The 22,046-nt window shown below is 34.8% G+C and overlaps 1 protein-coding gene across 1 annotated transcript in view; it reads left to right on the top strand.

Annotated features, from left to right (window-relative positions):
• The first annotated feature begins 1,961 nt into the window (after nucleotides 1-1,961).
• The window catches only part of LOC110418014 (uncharacterized), a 20,203-nt gene continuing 118 nt past the window's right edge, over nucleotides 1,962-22,046 (top strand). The window contains exons 1-47 of the mRNA XM_089783791.1: nucleotides 1,962-2,095; nucleotides 3,329-3,629; nucleotides 3,719-3,947; nucleotides 4,070-4,409; nucleotides 4,507-4,620; nucleotides 4,706-4,834; nucleotides 4,947-5,138; nucleotides 5,238-5,429; nucleotides 6,279-6,416; nucleotides 6,519-6,641; nucleotides 6,715-6,968; nucleotides 7,757-7,860; nucleotides 8,731-8,825; nucleotides 8,910-9,143; nucleotides 10,174-10,311; nucleotides 10,435-10,516; nucleotides 10,652-10,719; nucleotides 11,095-11,240; nucleotides 11,392-11,500; nucleotides 11,585-11,731; nucleotides 11,845-11,892; nucleotides 11,976-12,104; nucleotides 12,198-12,425; nucleotides 12,775-12,857; nucleotides 12,935-13,040; nucleotides 13,137-13,232; nucleotides 13,376-13,528; nucleotides 14,342-14,524; nucleotides 14,615-14,869; nucleotides 14,959-15,081; nucleotides 15,375-15,419; nucleotides 15,530-15,607; nucleotides 15,682-15,798; nucleotides 17,038-17,164; nucleotides 17,248-17,351; nucleotides 17,432-17,569; nucleotides 17,663-17,746; nucleotides 19,073-19,219; nucleotides 19,330-19,464; nucleotides 19,566-19,595; nucleotides 19,678-19,824; nucleotides 19,903-19,964; nucleotides 20,599-20,752; nucleotides 20,847-21,038; nucleotides 21,121-21,225; nucleotides 21,405-21,539; nucleotides 21,872-22,041. Of these exons, the coding sequence (XP_089639917.1) occupies nucleotides 1,997-2,095; nucleotides 3,329-3,629; nucleotides 3,719-3,947; nucleotides 4,070-4,409; nucleotides 4,507-4,620; nucleotides 4,706-4,834; nucleotides 4,947-5,138; nucleotides 5,238-5,429; nucleotides 6,279-6,416; nucleotides 6,519-6,641; nucleotides 6,715-6,968; nucleotides 7,757-7,860; nucleotides 8,731-8,825; nucleotides 8,910-9,143; nucleotides 10,174-10,311; nucleotides 10,435-10,516; nucleotides 10,652-10,719; nucleotides 11,095-11,240; nucleotides 11,392-11,500; nucleotides 11,585-11,731; nucleotides 11,845-11,892; nucleotides 11,976-12,104; nucleotides 12,198-12,425; nucleotides 12,775-12,857; nucleotides 12,935-13,040; nucleotides 13,137-13,232; nucleotides 13,376-13,528; nucleotides 14,342-14,524; nucleotides 14,615-14,869; nucleotides 14,959-15,081; nucleotides 15,375-15,419; nucleotides 15,530-15,607; nucleotides 15,682-15,798; nucleotides 17,038-17,164; nucleotides 17,248-17,351; nucleotides 17,432-17,569; nucleotides 17,663-17,746; nucleotides 19,073-19,219; nucleotides 19,330-19,464; nucleotides 19,566-19,595; nucleotides 19,678-19,824; nucleotides 19,903-19,964; nucleotides 20,599-20,752; nucleotides 20,847-21,038; nucleotides 21,121-21,225; nucleotides 21,405-21,539; nucleotides 21,872-22,041 (6,608 nt within the window). The 5' untranslated portion in view covers nucleotides 1,962-1,996. The remainder of the gene's footprint in view (nucleotides 2,096-3,328; nucleotides 3,630-3,718; nucleotides 3,948-4,069; nucleotides 4,410-4,506; nucleotides 4,621-4,705; nucleotides 4,835-4,946; nucleotides 5,139-5,237; nucleotides 5,430-6,278; nucleotides 6,417-6,518; nucleotides 6,642-6,714; nucleotides 6,969-7,756; nucleotides 7,861-8,730; nucleotides 8,826-8,909; nucleotides 9,144-10,173; nucleotides 10,312-10,434; nucleotides 10,517-10,651; nucleotides 10,720-11,094; nucleotides 11,241-11,391; nucleotides 11,501-11,584; nucleotides 11,732-11,844; nucleotides 11,893-11,975; nucleotides 12,105-12,197; nucleotides 12,426-12,774; nucleotides 12,858-12,934; nucleotides 13,041-13,136; nucleotides 13,233-13,375; nucleotides 13,529-14,341; nucleotides 14,525-14,614; nucleotides 14,870-14,958; nucleotides 15,082-15,374; nucleotides 15,420-15,529; nucleotides 15,608-15,681; nucleotides 15,799-17,037; nucleotides 17,165-17,247; nucleotides 17,352-17,431; nucleotides 17,570-17,662; nucleotides 17,747-19,072; nucleotides 19,220-19,329; nucleotides 19,465-19,565; nucleotides 19,596-19,677; nucleotides 19,825-19,902; nucleotides 19,965-20,598; nucleotides 20,753-20,846; nucleotides 21,039-21,120; nucleotides 21,226-21,404; nucleotides 21,540-21,871; nucleotides 22,042-22,046) is intronic.

Here is a 22,046-nt window from a genome sequence, read left to right as displayed (position 1 = left end):
GTAAAACGATAATAAAAACCTTTCTTTTATTATCCTTTTATTCTTTATTTGTTTAATTAAAGAAAAAAATTTTATTTTTTTCATTTTATGACTTTTATCTCATTTTCTCTCCTCACCCAATTTTTTTTTTCTTTTACTTTTGGGTCGTTGCATGTGTATTAATATAGAAATCAATTAGAGAAGCATTTGCAGCAAGTGAACCGAGAGCAGTGTTTACATTTTGCCTATAGATGCTCCTAGTAGTGTGATTACTGGTGCTATCACAGAAGAAAAACCTTTCTTAATCAGCTACGGAGGCATAGATAGAATAATAGACTAATTCTTGCTTAATATCCAAGTTCAAAAGAGTCTATTTAATTGTCAATTTGTTATTGTTAAAATCAAACTTTGAGCCCAACTGCTGTTATATGATGTAAAGAGCTGAAAGGCTCTCTTTTAAGGCATACACAAAGCATTACAATGAGGAGAAAATTGTTCCTAGAGCTGCTCTTATGTAACATGCCTCGTAAGAATATTTTTTTTTGTGAGCATATTTGCAGTAGTGCTCGTACTATCACCAAATTTGCACAGCTATTTTACAAAAAATCTGGCATTAAAGCAAACTGTTTGTATTTTAGACCATAATTGGGGCTAAAAGTTCAGAAAGTTACAAGCTTCACACAAACATTAAACAGTTTTCTATAGGGCATTAGATATAGACTAAAAATTACGGCTACAAATAAAAAAAAACACCTAGATTCATATACACGCAACGACCTAAAAAAAAATTAAATGAGAAGAGAAAGTGAGATATAAGTCATAAAAGAAACCAAAAAACACTCAAATCTTTTTTTTTTTAGATTAAACAAACAAAAATAAAAAAATTATAAAAGAAAAGTCCTTATTGTCTTTGTAAAAAAAATTAATTGAAAATTCAACACCATTAACTCTTAGAAAAATAAAATAAAACACAATGTTTTATGTAAAAAAAAATAACCTCAGAATGATATATGAGAAAATATCATACTATAAAGAGTTTATGTGAAATTTATCCTAATAAATATTTTTATTTTTTTTCTATCTTAATTTATTATCACATAATATTTATTTCATTTCCTTTTACTCCATTCGTGAAGCAAATATGCTATAATGAATCAAATTATAAATCCTATATAAAATTTCTTATACATCTAAGGATTAATTGATTGGATACGAGAAAGAAGGAAAAATATCAAGAGTGCTTTTTATTGAGAGCAAAGCATAAATAGAAAAAAATATAAACAAATATAATTAAGCTGTCACTGTGCTTGCTAAAATAAATGTACATATAAACTAGAAACAAGAGGTCAATTGACTAATAAAGATTATAAAATTTTGGAAATTGATTACTTAATCCTTAATTGACATGGATAAAATATCAATAGGGTAATTGCAATCAAATTATTAGATTTTTTAAATATATAAAAATAAAATTTTAAAATTGATTGTAACATAATATTTGGATAATAAATTTTCTTAATGTCTTTTTTCGATTGAATTTGTAAATTATTCAAATTAACTACAGTTTGGTAACGAAGAAACATCATGAGGTACAAATTAAATATTTAAATGAATACTTTTTGAGTTAATATCCAGTTAATACTCTTTTCTCTTAAAAAAAACGAAGGAAAATTTTGAAATATATATATATACAAGGGCACAATAAATGAAATAAAGTATTCAACGGTAAGCCGCAGTAACGTGGATACCAAGCTACCAAAAAACCCGGTTGAGACTTAGGAGGACAATAGAATATATACCTCTCGTCTCTCGTCACTCGTCTCTCGTCTCTCGTCTCTTCAGAGTCTTAACCAAGCACGACTCATCAAAAACGCCACTCAGTTTCTACTACCTCCTGCAATTTTTCTGCTCCTTACACAGTCTCACTTCCCATTTCCGCAAAAAGAACCAAGAAATCTAACAAAAGAAAGACCCTAATTCTCGTGATTAATTATCACCAGAAACGGTCCTTGAAGAAATGCTACCATTCTCGTCGCTGCTTTCTAGCCATATTCGGTTCTTGCTACAGAGTGTAGACGACTCCAATTTCAGTCAGGTTCTTCGTGAGCTCCGTCAGGTATGCCTCACATCTCTCTCTATATCTTTTCTTTTGTTCGCGTTTCTTCGAGAGCTATTCGTTATGGCTTGATACGAAAATGATCACGTTAGTTTGATCTCTATGCTTGGTTTCCGTTTGTTTTTTAACGTATACATACGTTCTTACCGGCTTTGGTTGGTTGATTAGAAAATGGAAAAGAAGTGAGTAATAGAGTCATGTTTCAATGTACTATACATATTATATTCCAGGGAAAACCTGGTTTCGTCAAGATTACGTTCTTTTCCCCTGTAATTTCATGTTCTTTTGTTTTTCTTTTTTCCCCCCCTTTTCAGCTTTTGTTTAGGGTTTGATACAATATAACGTATCCATGTTGTAAAATCTTGGTTTAATCATGACTTCCGAGGTTTTAGTTTGTTTACGTGCATGTGCATATTGTTGTTAATGGCTCTGTTTGGTTGTGGAGAAAATGAAAGAAGGCAAGAGCAATGCAACAAATTTAAATATCCGGATGGTTTTGTCTCAAATGCAACAATGTTGCTGGTTAGTGTGCGAGTCTTTTAAGCCAATGATCTGAATCTGAATAGCTTTTATCTTTTTCTTTTTTCTGTATTTGAAATCTCTTATATATTGCCAAAAGGTTAACTAATTGTTGGCTGGTTGAAGGAGATTTCGATAGCATAGAAAGTTAGAAACTGTAAGGACATTTGATCACATTTTAAGCGGATCTTTGGAATAATTAATCGTATCCTTGATTGGGCAAGAAAGGATAGAAAAGGATTGGCCATGAAATTTAAGATACTTATGTTGCGGCGTTATATATGTAGATCTTTATAAGTTTTCAAATGAAATCTATTAGAGGTCATTTTCATTTCAAAAAAAAGCTAATTGGTTTATGTAGTTTCTGGGAAATATTCAAGCATCCTACAAAAACAAATGAAAAGAGGAAAAATATTTGCATGTGCGATGCAAGCTTTGCACCTCAAAAGAGAGGGAAAACATTTACTTAATTTTCTGTTTTGCTTAAGAGAGGGGGATTTGATGTGTCTACACTCTGCTTCTTTAAGTTATTAATAACGGGGATTTATTTCTTATATTCATACAGTTGATTTGTCAATTTATGTGAGCCCTATGTTTAATTGGTAGAATGATGTAATTTTTTTTGGTTGTTTATCTTTTTGAAATAAGGAACTTTGTTACTTGTTTATTGCATTTCTTTATTGGTTACTTATGTGGCCTTTACCTTCTGGAAAGACTGTTGAATATGGGATCGAGGGAAGCATCTTGCTGGTACAGACATGCTTGGATCACATGAATCTTCTAGGGGAAGATATGCAAAAAAAGCAATATATGTTGGACATATTTTCTGCAGTATTCAGTTGTCTATTAGACCACCCGAATTTTAGTACTGTGTTTTGTGAAGCATTCAGAAACTTGATTATCAGCAAAAAATTCCTTAGGGATTTTTGCAATGAATTACAATTGTCAGTCTTTGAGAAAGTTGCCCTTGGTCTTGCTTTGGCAGACTCAGAGAATGCTGAGGTCAGAACTACTGGTAAGTTCATCCCTTCTCTAAGTATCCGCTCCAAATATTCTTCCAAGAATGCTGCTTTTAGTACGTGATTCAATTTATTTATTTTTCAGGTCAGGACTTTAGCATTGGATTGATAGAGGAGTCATGCAGAAATCCTGCCTCTGTTGATTCTGTTGAGGAGATTCAGAATGTAATTCTGTTCTTGTATCAGTCAGAGGGCCTAATCAAGTATGTGGACTCCTTTATGCAAATGGTGGCTCTGAAGTATCCAAAAGAGAGGACCCCTCTTACGTTAGTTCCGTGGCTCAAAGATGATGTAACGGAGGCTAGGCTTCCGAGGTATTCATAACTCCTTGAGTCTTGGTTTAGTTTTTATTCAGTAACTGATCATGTGACTGCTATGCTAAAATTATGGAGTCAATTTCCTTGTCCCACTTTCATTTTTTGTTTTTGCTTTGAAGGAATTTGGATATGTTTCAAAGTTGCAATGAAAATGATTTTGATTTCCTTCTGGTGGAGATGGAGAGTGAGACTAGCATGGCTGATATAATGAGAGAAGTTGGATACAGATGTACAACTGATTCTACACATTGCAAAGAGGTTTTGTCAAATTTCTTACCTTTGAATGAAGTTACTCTCTCTAGAATACTTAGCACTGTTGCCCGTACATATACTGGCCTTGAGGACAGTCAACTTTCACATTCAATTTTCTGCTCTGCAATTGGTAGCAGTGCTGCATTTGATATATCATGCCCAGGCTCTTGGAATGTGGACGTTTTGGTGGATTCAATTAAGCAACTTGTAAGTCCCGTTCAATCTTGATTTATCTTCTTTACCTAGTTCCACTATTGATTAAAAGTGAAACTATTGATTTGGAGAGTATTATTTTGAGTTGCAGGCTCCTGGAACCAACTGGAATACTGTCATGGAACATCTCGATCATGAGGGATTTTACATTCCTAACAGCCAAGCATTTTCAATTTTCATGTCAATTTATGCATACGCATGTCAGGTACCATAGTTTAGCATAGTTGTTCAGTTTAAGTTTATGTAATGTTCTATGAAGTTCTATTGAATTATTGCAAATAAACATGCAGGATCCTTTCCCTCTTCATGCTATATGTGGCTCTGTCTGGAAGAATGTTGATGGTCAATTATCTTTTCTAAGATATGCTGTATCAGCCCCACTTGAGATTTTTACCTTTGAACATTCTGTCAGGAAGCTAGTATGGCACATTGCTCATAAATGTCTGATCTTTTTTCTTTCCGTTGCCCCTCTTACTTCTTTTGTTTTTTTGGTTTTCTGTTTGGCTTAAATGTATATTCTCTTACCTGAAGGCATATGTTGAAGCATGTGATCACCATAAGCTTCAAGCCATACAAGGAAACCATGCATGGTTATCCCTCGACTTGCTTGATGTGTTGTGTCAATTAGCTGAGAGGGGCCGTGCCAATTCCGTTCAAGCAATTATTGAGTACCCTCTCAAACACTGCCCTGAAGTTTTACTCCTTGGAATTGCTCAAATTAATGTATGGTGCTTGTACTTATCTAACTAAAGTTACAGATATTTTGCAATGTAGCAATTTTTGACCTTAGTGTTGATGATATAATTTATGTTATTCTTGCAGACTGCTTACAACCTCCTCCAGCATGATGTTTCTTCCACCATTTTCCCCATAGTTGTTGAAAAATCTATGGGTAGCTTGATTCTTCATCTTTGGCATTCTAATTCCAAGTTTGTGGCATGTGGTTTCATGGACATGATTAAAGCTGATGAAAGCAGCATAATTGGAATGTTGGCCATTTGCCATGAACAGAAGGTAATAAAAACTCGATCTGAAGAAGGATCAATTGCTGTTAGTAATGCAACTATTGCTGTATTTTTTTTTCATCTATGGTTAGGATTATGTTTATGTTTCTTCTCTTTTATGGAATTTTTACTATCTTCTTCATTGTTTCCTCTTTCTAGTCTATCTAATTCTTTACCTTTGTTTTCTCTTAATATCATTCTCTTTTGTGAATAGTTTTGATTGCTGTTTTATTAAAATCCATGGGGTAACCATACAATAAGTCAATGCATGGCACAAAGTGGTATGCATCAAAGGATTTTTCCTATCTCTTGAAAGGAGCCTTTCTTCATTGTGGTCTGCAGTAACTCATTAAAGGAAAGACAAGGGACACCTCCTCTAATCCATGGGGATATGAAGGGCATTGAAGTCTCAGAGAAGAAAATAAGAACTATGAGTTCTTTGTGAAAGGTTCAGCCAAGGATAAGAAAAAGAAAGTCCAAAAGAAGAGATTAAAAAGTGGTTTTATTTAAGCTTTCAGATGAATTTTAGTTGTTGCAGCAATTTTTACTTCCCATATACCCCAAAAAGATGCAAGGACTCATCATCTCAAACAGAGGATTAGCTTTATATAGCTTTTCATTTAGTTTCTCCTTTTCATTTTAAGCATATTAATTGTTTTTAGCTAAGTTGCTAACACAAGAGAAGTTTAACAGCTTTGAAAGAATCCATGACTTATCTGTATGATTTCAGGATGTGAAATCTTATTTTCATCATGATCAGAAGTATGGTTGTATTTCTTCCTTTTGGTATTGGCTCTTGTTCTACTTTGCTATAATATGGTTTATCTATTTCTGGTGAATTTGCTGTTATGCGATGCAGATTTTAGCAACTTTCTTGGAGCAAATTCCATTTTCTTTCAGTATTCGACTGGCTGCATTTGCTTCCCAAAAAGAATACTTGTGTCTGGAGAAGTGGTTGAATGATAATCTGAATGCTAATAAAGACATTTTTGTTAAGGTTGGTTTTCTTCGTGGTGATGACAAAAGTGAAATCCATTTCTGCTGATTCAATTGAAATGCGAAGAACATAACACTCCTATTTTTGTACTGCTAATTTCAGGAATGCCTAAAGTTTTGGAACGAGATTTCTTTAGATGCAGCAGAAGATATGACCCCTGATTTGTTTCATCATCCTAGCACTGTTGAGAATATATATTCCAAGACAAGTTCAACATTTCTAAAGGTTCAACAGCCTCAAAATTATATTCCTCTGTTATCTTTGGTTAATTCACCCTGTAATGTTCTATGTGTCACAGGTTTTTCGAGCTAATATTGAACAGATCACTTCTGACCATCTTGCTGAAGAATTGAAAAGATTGAATAGAGCTTCTATGCTTTTCAAGCCTCAACCTCAGAATGTTGGAACTTCTGATTCATCAATTTCTTGTGGATATGCTAATGATATAGAGGCTGAAGCAGGTTCTTATTTGTATCAGATGTTTTCTGGTCAGATGCCTATGACTGTTATGATTCAAATGCTTTCACAATTCAAGAAATCTTCACAGAAAAGGTTCATTATTAATTTAAGCACTAGAAACTTAATAATGTTATGTCATATTGAGTATATATTAGCTTCTAGTATACTTGTTGTCAGTGCTGATAGCGTACACTGGCTTTAGTGGTGGTTTATAACGTATCATGATGTGTTTGCAAGTTGTTTATTATCTTTTTCCTTTTCCTTATAAGTGGATAGGTGTTTTAGCTTTATTTTGCATAATGTTAATGTTCAGCTCTCTTTTCAATGTTTAGAATCTGTTATGTCTCATAATAGCTGAATTCTTTTGAAATGGTTTTGCCAATTTGCTTTGTCATTTGTTTGTGTTTAAATCTGCTTGTTGATGGATTAATTCCAGGTTATTGGACTTTTCAGTCTAATTCGAGGTTGACTAATACTTCTTTCGATCTGCTTGATACTGGTTACCCCAGCTAATTTGAACTAATGAAAATATATACTTTTAAAACTTATGCTTTTGCCTTGCTGATTGAAACATGTTTCAAGAACTGACTGAAAGTTGTGCTTTTTGGTATTATGCTAGTCTGAGTTGTTTTCCATATAAGTACTAGGTGTGCCTAAATATGCATGATAGTAGAGGAAATTTCATATGGTAAGTTATATTATTGCACAGTTCATACACCTGAATGGGAGGAACTTTCACATAGTAAGTTATATTATTGAACACTTCATACACCTGAATAGGAAAGATAATGACTTTGTTATTCATGGTGCATTTTGCATTACTTTAACTTAACTTTTTAATTTGGAAAAATATTCTAAATAGCTCTTGCTTCAATTGACAGGGAACAATTGATTTTTAAGCATGTGATACAAAATTTATTGGATGAGTACAGGTTCTTCCCTAGGTATCCAGAAAAGCAGCTTACTATTGTTGCTGTCCTTTTTGGTAAGCCTACTTTTGTTCTCATTTATATTTTACAGTCATTGTGGTTTTAAGCCAACCTATTATGTCTGCCAAACTGGCTTATCTTTGTTGGCTTAGGATATTTGTGCCAATTTCCTTAAAAGGGTATCTAATGCCATTGCCTTTTGGTTTCCATGCGCAAGGCTGTGTGCTTATCAAGCGCAATTTGATTATTTGATAATAATTGAACTTCATAGTGTAGTCTTGCGTGTAGCCTGAGCTGTTGTAAAACTGGCCTGATATCTAGTTGGTTAAGTGTAGCTTTGCTAGCAATTTCTGATATTAAAACAAATTGTAAATGCCCTATTTTATCTGAAGGTATCTTTTTGTCATGTGTTGAGCATATAATGAGGTCTTTTTTTCCTTTTTAGAAAATTTAGATTGGCAGGGATGTAGTTGGTTGTCAGTAAAGTCAGTTCTTTTTGCTATTAGACATAGTGCACCTCTTGGAAAAAACTTAGGCACTTCCAGAAACTGTAATAGGAGTTGTAAGAGGCATTGCTGTTCTGAACAACGTAGTGGAATAGGTGAAATATGCCTCATGCATTTGCTTCAGCTTCATTATTGCAGGCACTGGGAAACAACACATTTGCATGTGAAGACACAGTTTTAGAACATGTCAGTTAGAATTTATGAAATTGTTATTCACATGGATTATTCTATGGGATTCTCCAGCTGATAGGCACACTGCAGCGTGCTTTAATTCTGACAAATTTGTGCCCCTGCTCCTTTATCCCTTTGTCTTTTTATGCAGATTCTCAAACATCATCTTATGGGTGGCATTGTTTAGTTTGTTCACGAATGCTTGTAATTTCTTTTCCATATATTGAATGCTTATATCCTCTGTTGCAGGTTCTCTAATAAAACATCGGCTTGTAACTAAACTCAGACTTGTTGTTGCTCTGAATAGTGTGCTAGATGCATTGTGTATGCCCACAGACTCAAAGGTTAGTAGTACACTTTGCTATTGTGTTTCATCTCCAATGATTCTTTTTTTTTTGTTTGACATTATAATTGGTTTTTTCTTGTAGATATTTTTGTTTGGAACCAAAGCTTTAGAGCAGTTTCTAGATCGTTTGGTTGAGTTCCCACAGTATTGCAGTCATATTTTGCAAATATCTCATTTGCATGGAACTCATCCAGAGCTTGTTGATTTTGTTGAATGTGCTCTTGCTAGGATTTCATCAAGTTCCTTGGGAAAAGATGAAGAGAACGCCTACGTTCACCATGATGGTTTTACTGAAGCTACTTCAGAAAGTTCAGAGGTGAATTCGGTTAAATTTTTTTCTTTAGTAATTCCTTGTCTTTCAGTTTTGTCAAACACCAGCTGCCCTTCTAGACTGTTTACATTAAACAATGTGTGATTGCCAAATTAACACAGAAATTATTGTCTTTGCTTGTGTGTTTTATTTTCCCCTTTTTGGGGGCTGATTTACTTCAATGCTCCTAAAACTAGCCCTTTTACCAGATCCAATCAAATATAGGAATAATGTAAATTACTGATTCTATGTTGAATGGCATGAGGGTGTTAGAATATATTTTGCATCTTTCGGGGAGCCAGTTTGTACTTAACTCTTTATTTTGTTCTTTCTGTAACCCAAAATTTTGGGTTGTTGGGTTAATTTATTAGTGAGGTTAACAATTACCATCATCCCTGCCTCCTTTCTCCATGTTATCAAGAGAGTTGGTTACTAGTGCAAACTTGAAGTTGTAAATGGAACCTCCCTCCTTAAATTATCCCTTTTTTAGTATACCTTTCCAAAAAGTTAAATAGTACCACTGTTTCCTGATATTTAACTTTTGAAAGAGGCTGGGCTTTCTTTCTAGTTATCTTCTGGATCAGGGTATCCTTATGCATTTTGGTAATAGTGATTATATTAATCTCTTGATTGTATATTGTTAAGTATCCAACCTAAAACCAATTGGAATTAGGTGGAGAAATGCCAATTGGCTATAGGTAGAGGCTAGAGAGGCCTAACTTGTGAATGTAAGGTCATAAAAAACCCCGAAGATAGTTGATGTTAACACATATGAATTTAGATAAATAAGCAACACTAATATCTACCTATCCTAATATCCTTTTATCATGTTATACCTCTCCTTGTGCCTCATAATATTTCAATTTTTTCTTGAAATTGCTTAACAGTGATGTGTATCTGTAGCCTTTCAATGAAAACATGTCATTTTTGACCAATTCCATTGGTAAAGTAATAGAAAACTAGGTTGGAGAGCTTAAGTTCTTTGGGACATCTTAATACTTGTCTTGTTGGAACAGTTTACTCACCTTCACTGCAGATGCAACAGAGATATGAAGAAGTTCTTGGTGATAGAATCAAGACATCTATGACTTCAAGCATTTGCATGAAACCAGATTTACCTCAATCTGTCCACCCTTCAAGTGGCTTCATGAATGATGTAGCTAGCTGTCAGAATGTATTTTCTTTCCAATGTCAATCTGCTAGTTTTTATAGTAATATAAAATCCATCTCCTTCATCAATCTTCAAATTTCCTTCAAACTGTTCTTTTCTGTGGTTGATTACTTTTGGTCCATGCAGACTGTGTCATCACAAAAGGCAATGGCAGTTACACCCACTGCTTCTGATTTTCTTCATTCTTCTAGGAGAGTTACTTCAACTAGTAAGTATATCTACCTTATTTAACATCTGATTGCTTTAATTTCATGGGTGAAAAATCATCCTCATTGTACTTTTTTTTTTTAAACCATTAGATATCTGTTAGCTTTCTTTAAACAACAACATTCATATGGTACAGGGTTTGGTTCTGCTCTAAATATTGAAACACTTATTGCAGCAGATGAGAAGAGGAATACTCCTCTCAAGGTATCTTTGTCTTTATGCATGTACATTTTCATGTATGCCTACTTTCGCATTGAACGCTATTACACATCTCGATATATATATTTACATGATCTTTTTTCCTTTTTGAGGGACAAGAGAAAATTTTGTTTATATTTATTTCAATAAAAGGGTTCTTTTTCCAGTCAAATTGCAAACTATGACTTTTTTTTTTTAAATTTACTTTTTATGTTAGAAATTTTGCATTAGGGGATCTTTTCATCTATCCTCTCCCTTTACTGGAGTCATTTTTATGTGCAAAAAGAACATGCTATTTTATTTATTTTTCTGTTACATATTACTCTACAGGTTCCATGGATTTTGAAATTTTTAATATTGTATTTATTTTGTTTTTGACAGACTCCTGCATCCAATGTTCAGGATGAGATATTTTTTATGATTAATAATATTTCCTCATCAAATGTTGATGCTAAAGTGAAGGAATTTACTGAGATTCTTAGTCAGCAATGTTATCCATGGTTTGCCCAGTACATGGTGATGAGAAGGTAAGATTGAGTTCTGCCTGAGAGCTTCTGGCACATTATAATTTATATATATTTTGTGTAGATGTATCAACTGCTGTATGAGTTTTCGCTAAATAATTAACTATTTGTTTACTTCCTATCATCCTATATCTTGTCATATAACTCTCATCAGAGCAAGCATCGAGCCGAATTTTCATGACTTGTACTTGGAGTTTCTGAAGAAAGTCAATTCAAAAATATTGAATGAAGAGATTGTAAAGGCTGCATATGATAATTGCAAGGTTATGTGCTAGAAATCTTTAATTTTCTGGATTTAGTTGTGATCTTGAGTAGTACTGGTTGTAATACAAAGAAATATATCTCAGGTTATTTTGCGATCTGAGCATATAAGGTCAAGCTCAGAAGAGCGCTCCTTGCTGAAAAATTTAGGTAGTTGGCTTGGGAAGTTCACTATTGGCAGAAATCAAGTACTAAGGGCCCGAGAAATAGATCCCAAAGCTTTAATAATAGAGGTAACCATTCAAATGAATTCTTATGTTGTCATCCTCTTTGATTAACTTTTCTGTCCAATATTAAGTTTCTTTTATCATTCAACTTCATCATTATCTTGCTTTGCTTTGTCCAGGCATATGAGAGGGGCTTGATGATAGCTGTGATTCCATTTACCTCAAAGGTATTAATTTTTCAGTTACATAATGTGATTTCCACCATCTTAATTTGCTACTTTGATATTTTACCAGCTCAGTTGTGCTGCAGATTTTGGAACCATGCCGAAGTAGTCGTGCTTACAAGCCTCCAAATCCTTGGACTATGGCAATCCTTGGTTTACTTGCAGAGATCTATGCATTGCCAAGTCTAAAAATGAATCTCAAATTTGATATTGAGGTCTACTATTGATGTTCTTTGAAATATTTACCTATTCTGAACCTGTGAATATGATTTTCTCACTTTTTCTTACTATATCCCTTCCATGTGTAGGTTCTATTTAAGAGCCTGGGTGTAGATATGAAGAAAGCTAACCCAACATCTCTTCTAAAAAATCGTCTTCGTAAAGTAGAAGGAAATCCTGATTTTTCCAACAAAGATGTTGGGGCACCTCAGCCTCCAGTGGTTACTGAAATTAACTCTGAAATCAAGTCTACACTGAATAAAGTTTATCTACAGCATGAGATAGTCAATACATCTCGTTCTGATGACCAATTAGAGGTATTGTCCCTTTTGTTAGGTTTAATGCTTTATTATTAGCTGATTACTCATGATCAGTAATGTTTGTCTCTATCGTTTGATATTGAACTTGTCTTCTAGCATTGGTATCCTGCTTGGCTTCATTTTGCATTAGGTCCAATAGCAGAAGATGAAAAATTGTGGCTTTAGTGTTTGATGCTGCACTTGTTTTTTGCATTAGTATCATGATCAGCTTCCTTCTAGCCGAGGCCTTTCCCAAGTTGTTTCATCCCAGTCTCCAGATTTGTATTGCTGCATTCAAATGTAATATATTGGAAGAATTTAGGTTCATTTAGCTTTACTAATAATATACTGTCCATGGTTTATGCAGCTGGCTTCACGAATCGCTGATATTGGAAGTCAAATTATCTTCAGTGAAGAACTCAGCACTTTGGGCTTGCATCATTTGCTGAGGTTAATCTTTTCAACATTTTCATGTTCATAATTTAATCAAAGTGTCCAGTGTGCTTAACTCTGCATATGTATTTTAGAGTTGTCCCCATTGCTATGGAGAGGGCTATCAAAGAACTCCTGTCTCTGGTGGTAGAACGCACTGTTCCCATAGCAATCCAGACAACAAAGGAAGTTGTTCTAAAGGTTAGGACTGTTCTTTTTTCTTTATATGCACGGACTTCTTCTCTGGCTTCTATTTCATAGTAACTTTTTGCATCTTTTATGTGTAATCAACCTTAGGACTATGCTATGGAATCAGATGAAACCTGCATATATGAGGCTGCACATTCAATGGTAGCTAGTCTGGCTGGAAGTCTAGCTCATGTGACATGCAAGGTTTTATATTTGATCTTCAAATTTCTTGGCTTCATTGGCATGCACTTTATGCTTGACTATCTCGCTGTTAATGAGCAAATTTACTTTTTTTTTTTCTTTTAATGCTCAAGCCTTAATGGTCAAACCTTGGTTCCTACTGCTAGGAAACTCTTCGTACTTCAATATCACGTCAACTAAGGGATTCATTTCAGGGTTTGAATGTTCCCAATGAACATCTTGAACAAGCTGTTGCTCTTGTTATCAATGATAACCTGGATTTGGGGTGTGCAGTAATTGAACATGCTGCAGTTCAGAAGGTATGTTTGCTCCCAAAATTTTCAATTATGCATATATAATTAAGTTGTGCTCTATGTACTAATTGTTATTTGACCTATCATTCTTAAGTTATATCTATTATTAAATGCTGCCCTACCTATCTCTTCAACACAGATGCAGTCACAAACAATTCTGTTTGCATTGATTATCAATGTATTGCTTCAGCAATTTCAGCGAGGATCCATGTTACATAGTTTGTTATAAATATGTTTGTTTTTTATTATTATTATGGACAGAAAACATGAGAATCAAAGATTGTGGAGTATGAAAGATGTGGAATATGTATGCTTGACTGGTTAATCAATGAGCAAAGATATGGGGGAAACTCTGAAAATGTTTTATTAGATAGGTTATCAGAAAATGAAGGTTTTCTATTTGGGTCTTTGTTTTGCCTCTTATAGTGGGTGATGACAAGCCCTTGGCTGAAATTGGAAGGGGATTCTTGAAGTTTTGATAATGTTATTCCTGCAGATTCTTGAGTATTTAGTTTTACATACCCTTCTTCAATATTGTTATTATTGCATTGTTTCTCCATTTTATGGTTTTAAGTTTCTCCTGTATGCTTCTTGCACCTCTGGGTTGTTCTTGGGTTTGGCACTTTTCTTTCAATTTAATTCTTGTACCTCCTTTATTTTCACTTCCACCCAAACATCAGTATAATTGTTCTTTGCTGAATACATTGCTAAGCAACAGGTTTTGGAAAGTCGATATTTCATTTGGATGATCATTCTAGAAGAAAATCAAGTAGTATCTAGCATTGGTGATTTCTTATTGTGTATGTGGTGCCATATCAGGCATTACAAACCATTGACCGTGAAATTACTCAGCAACTTTCTGTAAGAAGGAAGCCTACAGAGCGTATTGATCCTTCATATTATGATGCAAACATTAATGCACAAGGTCCTATGACTGTTATATCAGAGTCCCCTCTCCTCAGACCAGGGCACGTATCGCACTCACAACAGCAAGTATATGAGGTAGTGATTTCTGGATTCGTGGATGACGAGTGATTGGGATTATGTTCAATCATGTCAGATTTGTATTATCTTATTCTTTCTCTCCTATAGGAGTTTGTTCATTTCTTCCGGAAAAATCAAGCTGGTCAGAACTCAAATGTGGTGCCTGCTTCATCTGCTGCTCCAGGACAGCTTAACCGTGGCTTGTACTTATCTGGGATGGATGCAGTTAATTATCCCTTGGATCTCATTTCTGAGGAGATTGACGCTAACCAGCCTGTTGCGAACCAAAGTTCCCTCAGTTCTTTGTCCCCAACTGCTGCTGCCCCTGAAGTGCATTCTGAGGAGGTGTCCAATGCCAGAAAAGTTAGAACTATTTGTTATATATTGATATTTACTAGCCTTTTTTACAAATAATGATGATAACAGTGATTACTATGCTTGATTTGTTAAAGGAATTGAGAGCTACTGCAGAATCATTGCCTACAACTCCCATTGATCAACTGGGAAGTGGAATCTTGGAGCCCTCATTATCTATGTCAGATGTACTGGAAAAATATCAAATAATTTCCCTGAAGGTAATTAATGTCTTTACAAATTATATCTCCGCTCCAATGTTGCTCTTTAATTAATTATATGCACAGGAATGTTTTGCATCAAACTAAGCGTCTGCAAATTCTGAGTAATTATCTTCCATCTATATTTTGGAGTTTTGTTCATCATAATGACGCGCTTCTATTCTTAATATGCATTATTTTTCTTCCTTCACACTATTTTTTCTGGGCTTCATTTGATGGTTCCTTTATTACTTCTTGTTTGGTTCTTGATTTTCTAAGAATTTAAATAATTATGTGAAGCTTATGTATTTCAGTTGGAGATTTTGTTGACTAAAGAATCTGTAGAGGAAGAGATTGATGTTAGTTTTTCTAACCTTCCCACTTTTATTTGAACATGTTTTTCAAAAGAATAACCTTTACAGGATTGTTTTCTAACTTCATGTTAATCTGGATGAATATGCATGTTCAGAGAGTTGTTTTCCAGATTCCAAAGATCATACTTAAATGTGTTAGTCGAGATGAGGCAGCCCTTGCAATTGCGCAGAAGGTGTGCCATGTTTATTTCTTGGAATTCTTTTATTTCTCTTCTCCTGTTCATTCCATGATATATTCTTGTGACAGGTTTTCAAAAGTTTATATGAGAAAGCTTCAAACAGTTCGCATGTCGGTTTACATATTTCAATTCTGGCTGCTATTCGTGATGTTTGCAAGCTTGTTGTCAAGGAGGTTACTAGTTGGGTATGTTGCTGTAGATTATTTTCCCAGGTCATGTGTTGAAATTTTTGTTTATCATGCCTGGTATTGATGTATTTTTGTTGTTTTTTTGCTTTTTGATTGCTTTGATATTGTAAATAGATTACTTTTTCATGTTTGAGTTAAAGGCATAAAAGGGCAGGTCTCTTGACTGGGGCTTTTATGTAAGCAGTTATGTACATGTGCACTTGAAAAGACTGCTCCATAAGGAAGGTAATGGCAGTAATATTTAAATGGGCCAGGTTGATGGATGATCTGTAATACCAGAAACAGTATTGTGCTAGTTTATAGATGCCATATAAAGAATTAGCTGGAATGATGTGGCAACAAAATTGAGTATTCAGGGTAAAAAATGAGGGTTCTCTTTTGGGACAATATTGTGGTCTAATCTTTTCATGATAGTAGTAGATAGTCAAGTAGTTAAATATGGTGGGTGAAACAGGGAACTTTTTTGGAGATTTGGTTATGGTGAGCTTTTTGTGACTGGGAACTGGATTTCATTAGTGTTCAGGAATGCTGTGTGGGACATGTTGTTCTGATGGAAGGATGAATGATTGGATTAAATCCTATGACAAAACATTGCAGTGAAAACTCTCTGCTGAGACTTCAATAAGCAAATTGTGGTTTTTTTTGGATGGAGAACTACTTCTTCCATGTCTGAACATATTGATTTTCTGTTGGAGTTCTCAATCTATGCCTCTCCCGTTCTTTTCTTTTTGCAGTTCTTTTCTCACTTCTTTTGTGCCCTTTTCTTTCTTTTTCTCATAAAAGTAAAGATTTAAAGAAAGTCTGCTTAGCCAGAAAGGTAAAAACAGCAAAATTGTATTGATTATGTTCTAACTAGCTGACTATTTCATACATGAAATGCTGTGTCTCCAATTTTGTGCTAAGACACATTCAATGTTTTAATACCTTGAAAATGTTTTAGATCATTGTATTTTAAGTACTTTCAGGAATGTAATATGTAGCAGACCATCCATATCCCTACAGGATTGTGGTGGGGAAAGGGATAAGCATATACATATCTTACTACCGAATCAGATTGTACTTTTAGTGCCCTTCAAAAAAAAAAAAGATTGTAATTTTAGTATGGTTGGCCTTGTCCTTTGAGAAGATTATGATAGTTTACTAAGCTTTTATTGCTATCTGATAAAACTTAAATATGTCTTTTGAATTTTAATGCACCTTTCCAGTTTCTAACTTCCTGAAATCATTTTTTTTAAGGTGATTTATTCGGATGAGCATAGGAAGTTCAATACGAATGTAATTGTTGGCCTTATGCGCAAGGGTTTGCTTAATCTTGCTGAATACAACAAGCATATGGCAAAGCTTATTGATGCTGGAAAGAATAGTATGTGTTATAGATACTGCTCTCTGAACAAAGTTGTGTTTTCTTTTGATTTGATTAAGCTGCTAATAACAAATGAACTGCAGAAACTGCAACAGAGTTTGCAATTTCTCTCCTCGAAACCTTGTTGATTCAGGAATCAAGTCTAACTTTGTCAGAACTTCCCAATCTTATTAACTCCTTGGCAAAGGTTTGAATTTGTTCATTTTTTCGACAGTTCTTTTTTTTCTGTATTTTATTATACAATTAAGCATTCGTACCAAACTGCAGGTTGCAGCAAGACCTGGATCTCCTGAATCATTACAAAAATTGCTTGAGATGGCAAAGAATCCTCTAGAAAGTGCTGCAAGTCCTTCTGGTAATATTGTTGGCAAGGGGGACTGGACCAAGCATGCTACAGGCAAAAAGGTAGCTGGATATATCGGTAGTTTATTACTGATAGAGGCATGAGCTTTTTCTGGGATATTTCCACTCTTTAATTAACGAATTTACTTAAAACAGCACTCTGATCATTCCATGACAAGTAGGGATGGCAATGTCAATACTGAATCTGTATCAGCGGATCTTGCTGGTTTTTATGACCAGGTACATGAATTTGGTATAAATTTATATGCGAACCACGGATAAATTTCTTTGATAATCTAGAGTTTTCCTGCTTGTGTATTTTTCTGTTTGGGTCATATAAAAGAAATTCAGAAGTATCTGAAGGTATACTTTCATGCCAAATTAAAGAGCAGAAGATTCGATTGTATTCTATTCTGTCATGTTAACTTCTTATCTGTTTCATTTGGTAAAAAATTCGTGAACCATATGAGAAAATGAAGAGAGAATTAGGAGTTATTAATAAGTTGCATTTTCCTTTTTGTAATATAGAAAATGTAGAAGCAAGAGTTGAGTAGTAAGAGTATCAGGTCAACTGATGTGTTGATAATTAATATGCTCCTTTAATTAATTCTAGTTTTTTTTTTCTTTTTGTAAATTTTTAGCTAAGTTTGTTCACCTACTCAGTGATGACCAACTCAGCTAGTGGTTTCGTATGTTAGGATAGCGTAATCTAGAATGTACTTTTCTTTGAGAGATTTACCTGATATTCTCTTCCCTTTATTTACTTTTATGTTGTTGTGGACTAATCTTTTTACTGTTTGTATTATGGTTTGGTTGGATATGCGTCTATTTTGATTTGCTCCTTCAATTGTCTTCTCTTTGCTCCTATCAAGTATTTATTGTGTATTTGGCATATTCAATTACATAATCCCACTTTCAGTTCTCCGTCTCATTCAAGTTGCTTAAGTCCTGAAAATAACACCCTCTTAGTTTTGTCCACCTCATGCATAATCAATCATAAATACTGAAAAAAAAAACCACTCTATGAACTTTACTCCCCCCCCCCCCCCCCCCCCCCCCCCACCCCCACCCCCACCTCTTCCCCCCTTCAATTTGCTGAAGTGCTTGCAACCTTACAAGTAGGACCATGATAAAGTACAAATGCTTACAGTCAATAGAAATCGGTTGCAATTGCCAAAATAATCTTAAAGACCATGAACAATCCTAATTTTTTATTTGTTAAATCATCTAAATATATTTGGGATGATAATTCCTGAAATGCAAACCGAGATTAAAGTGACCTTGAAATCTCACCTAATATATTTAACATCGATTGCTCTTCTATCTTAATATTCTAGATTGGTTTTATTAGTGCTACATTCTGTGTTTTTCCTTTTCTGCAATATCTGATCTCAACATCCATCAGACTCCATTCACCACATTCCCTGTTTGGGACAGGTCTAGGGAATCAATGCCATTCTGAGAGTGGTGCCAGAAATGGGCATCCCTCTGTCCATGTTTTTGTTGGCCACCCAGAAAAAACAGAAGGTTAAATTTTTGTGCTTTTTCTTTTGTTTCAAGCTACAGGTTTCTGTGCTGTTCACTGAATGGTACCAAACATACATACTTCCTGGTGCAAATGATGCAGCTTGTGCATATTTTGTCTCAAAATTGCAGCAAAATGGATTTCTGAATGGTGGTGATGTGTCAGATCGTTTTTTTCAATTTCTCATGGTATCTCTTTACTTTTGGAAGCCTTTTACCCACCAAAAAGGCACTGAATTTTAGAAATTGTTAATGGAGGTTATGTGTTAATTTGTTTTTTTATATATATATTTTTTCAGGAGCACTCTATTGCCCATTGTCTCTCTTCTGAGAGAATTGGTTCTAGTTTGTCATTGCAGTCTCCTCAAACTGCACAGGATCTCTCATTTCTTGCAGTTGATGCGTATGCAAAGCTTGTCGTTGTGATTCTGAAGGTATCATCATGTTTTTAGAAAAATTCTTTTAAGTAGTGTATCTGGTTAGCTTGTGTCATCCATCCACCAACCTCTCTTAATGGTTTGCTTTCCTACTGCAGTATCATGCAATGGAGCATCTTTTGTCAAAGGTTTTCCTTGAATTTTTCTGTGTTTTTTGTTCTATTTTCTGGGGACATCAATTAAACAATTTCATTTGTGACAATTGGGCAGATATTTCAATTGACTGTTAAGGTGATTAAGAGGAATGCTGAGGAGAAGAAGGCATCTTTTAACCCAAGGCCATATTTCAGGCTGTTTGTTAACTGGCTTTTTGACCTTGTTTCACCATATGCAGTCTTAGATGCTGCCAACATTCAGGTATGTTTTTTCTGTATTTGTCTTATTGATCTATGCTTGTATCTTTTTGCGGACTGACATGGATAGGATATTTTCCAGGTTTTGATTGCTTTTGCAGAGGCTTTCCATGCATTTCAGCCTCTTAAAGTTCCTGCTTTCAGGTTAGCATGCTAAGCATTTTAATTGTACTTGTTTTAGCATTGTGTTCCATCACATTTGTGGTGCAAAAAAGTGAAAAAAAAAAAATTATTAGAGATTAAAATGAGAATAGCCAGTTTCACCTCTGAATTGCCTTTTAGCAGTGATGAGGATATTTTTATCTGAATTGTTCGTATTTATTAGGATTTAATGCATCATAAATAATGGGTTTCCCTTTGTAGTCCTCGCTTCATCTTTCTGTGTGTCCAAAACAGGGGCTAATAATCTTGAGCTTAGCGTTATATATGGTAATATGCCACTTAAATTGGTTCCCAAAATATTAGGAAAAACTAATTCATCAGTATACCGCGGACAATAGCTATACCATTTTCGATGCTTGTTTTGTTGTATTTTTAGGAAGAGACATCATTCATGGTAAGGTACAGAGAATAGCGATGGACTGGATATTACCTAGAATGAATATTGTCATGCCACTAAAAGATGGAAAGCATATTATTGTACTGAACTGTTTGGTTGATAACATCGAGTCTTTTTCATGTGTTTCATTCTCCCAACAAACTAAATATTCCAATTTTCTCATGCTTTCATTCAAAAGCATACTGTTGTTCTGTAGCTAATAATATGAAGCTATTACAGCTTTGCATGGCTTGAGTTGATAAGTCATAAGCGCTTCATGCCGAAATTGCTCACAGTCAATGCACCAAAAGGTTGGGTTTATGGGCAGCTTCTGCTGGTTGATTTGCTCAAATTCATGGAGCCTTATTTGAGGAATGCCAAACTTGAAAAGGCGGTGCGCTTCTATACTTTGCGAATGCTCAATATGAGAGGATTTTACACTTTTCAGTTTCTATCTTCTTGCTTCATGTTTTGTGTGATCCATGCAGATTAAACATCTATGCGAAGAAACGTTAAAAGTGCTGTTTGTGTTGCTGCATGATTTCCCTGAGTTTCTGGTTAGTTATCACTTCAGCTTCTGTGATGTAATTCCTTCCAGCTGCATTCAGATGCGAACTATTATCCTTAGTGCCTGTCCACGCAATATGCAGCTGCCTGACCCTTCTACACCAAACTTAAAGGTACTTTGCCTATTTTTTTTCTTAATAATTAGATTTCTCATTACATTGACTCAATAAACTTGCTGTATACTTCTCTTTGCAGATTGATTTATTGCAAGAGATGCATATACCACCATGTGTATTTTCTGAGGTTGATGCCGCTTTAGGAGCTAAGCAGATGAAAAATGATGTAGATGAGTATCTTAAGGTGATGTGGATCTCCTAGTTTCTAAATTTTATATTTTTCCTTTTTATTTTGCCTTCTTTTACACCCCCCACAAAACCACACGACCTTTTCTCCATGCTGCTTGAGGAGATCTCTGGAAATTTTGTGTTTTTTATCCTTCTCATTTTAAAACACAATCAAGCATTTTGATTATTCTGCAGACACGACGGCAGGCATCTCCATTCTTATCAGAGCTGAAGGAGAAATTACTGCTGCCACAGGATGAGGCAGCACAAGCTGGGACCCGATACAATGTGCCCATGATAAACTCCCTCGTCCTGTATGTTGGAATGCAGGTGATGTAGATGCTATAACCTGTAGTTTGTGGCCTTTTCAACTTAAAGGTTATGATGATTTGCAAAGAAGGGGGTTTACGAGCTATGTGAAGCGAAAAAACCCTGCCTTCTTGAATCACTTGAATTAATTGGTATTTGGAGAAGGCTTTGATGTTCATCAGCAAAAGCTCGTTTTCACAACCTGGGATCTTTGTTCATCTTCTATGGATTAATTGAATTATAAATGAACACATTGATGGATAGATTGGTTGGAGTTATCTGGGGCCATTTTCTGTCTAGTTAAAATTATAATTTTTCAATCAAGTTTTCTCATCATTTGTGTCTATTTACAGACCATCCAGCAATCACAGAAAAAGACCACACCTAGCCTCGCACAACAGATGACCTGCAATGGTCCCATGCAATTGTATGCGATGGGTCCTGTTTTAGCTCTTTTCCAAACGTTGATAATGGACCTGGATGCAGAAGGGCGCTACCTTGTCCTTAATGCGATTGCAAATCAGCTCC

The sequence above is a fragment of the Theobroma umbraticum genome, unplaced genomic scaffold (assembly GCF_002168275.2).
Source record: "Theobroma umbraticum cultivar Fairchild unplaced genomic scaffold, ASM216827v3 scaffold_50.0, whole genome shotgun sequence".
Classification (NCBI taxonomy): Eukaryota; Viridiplantae; Streptophyta; class Magnoliopsida; order Malvales; family Malvaceae; genus Theobroma; species Theobroma umbraticum.
This window is presented reverse-complemented; position numbering and strand designations above follow the sequence as displayed.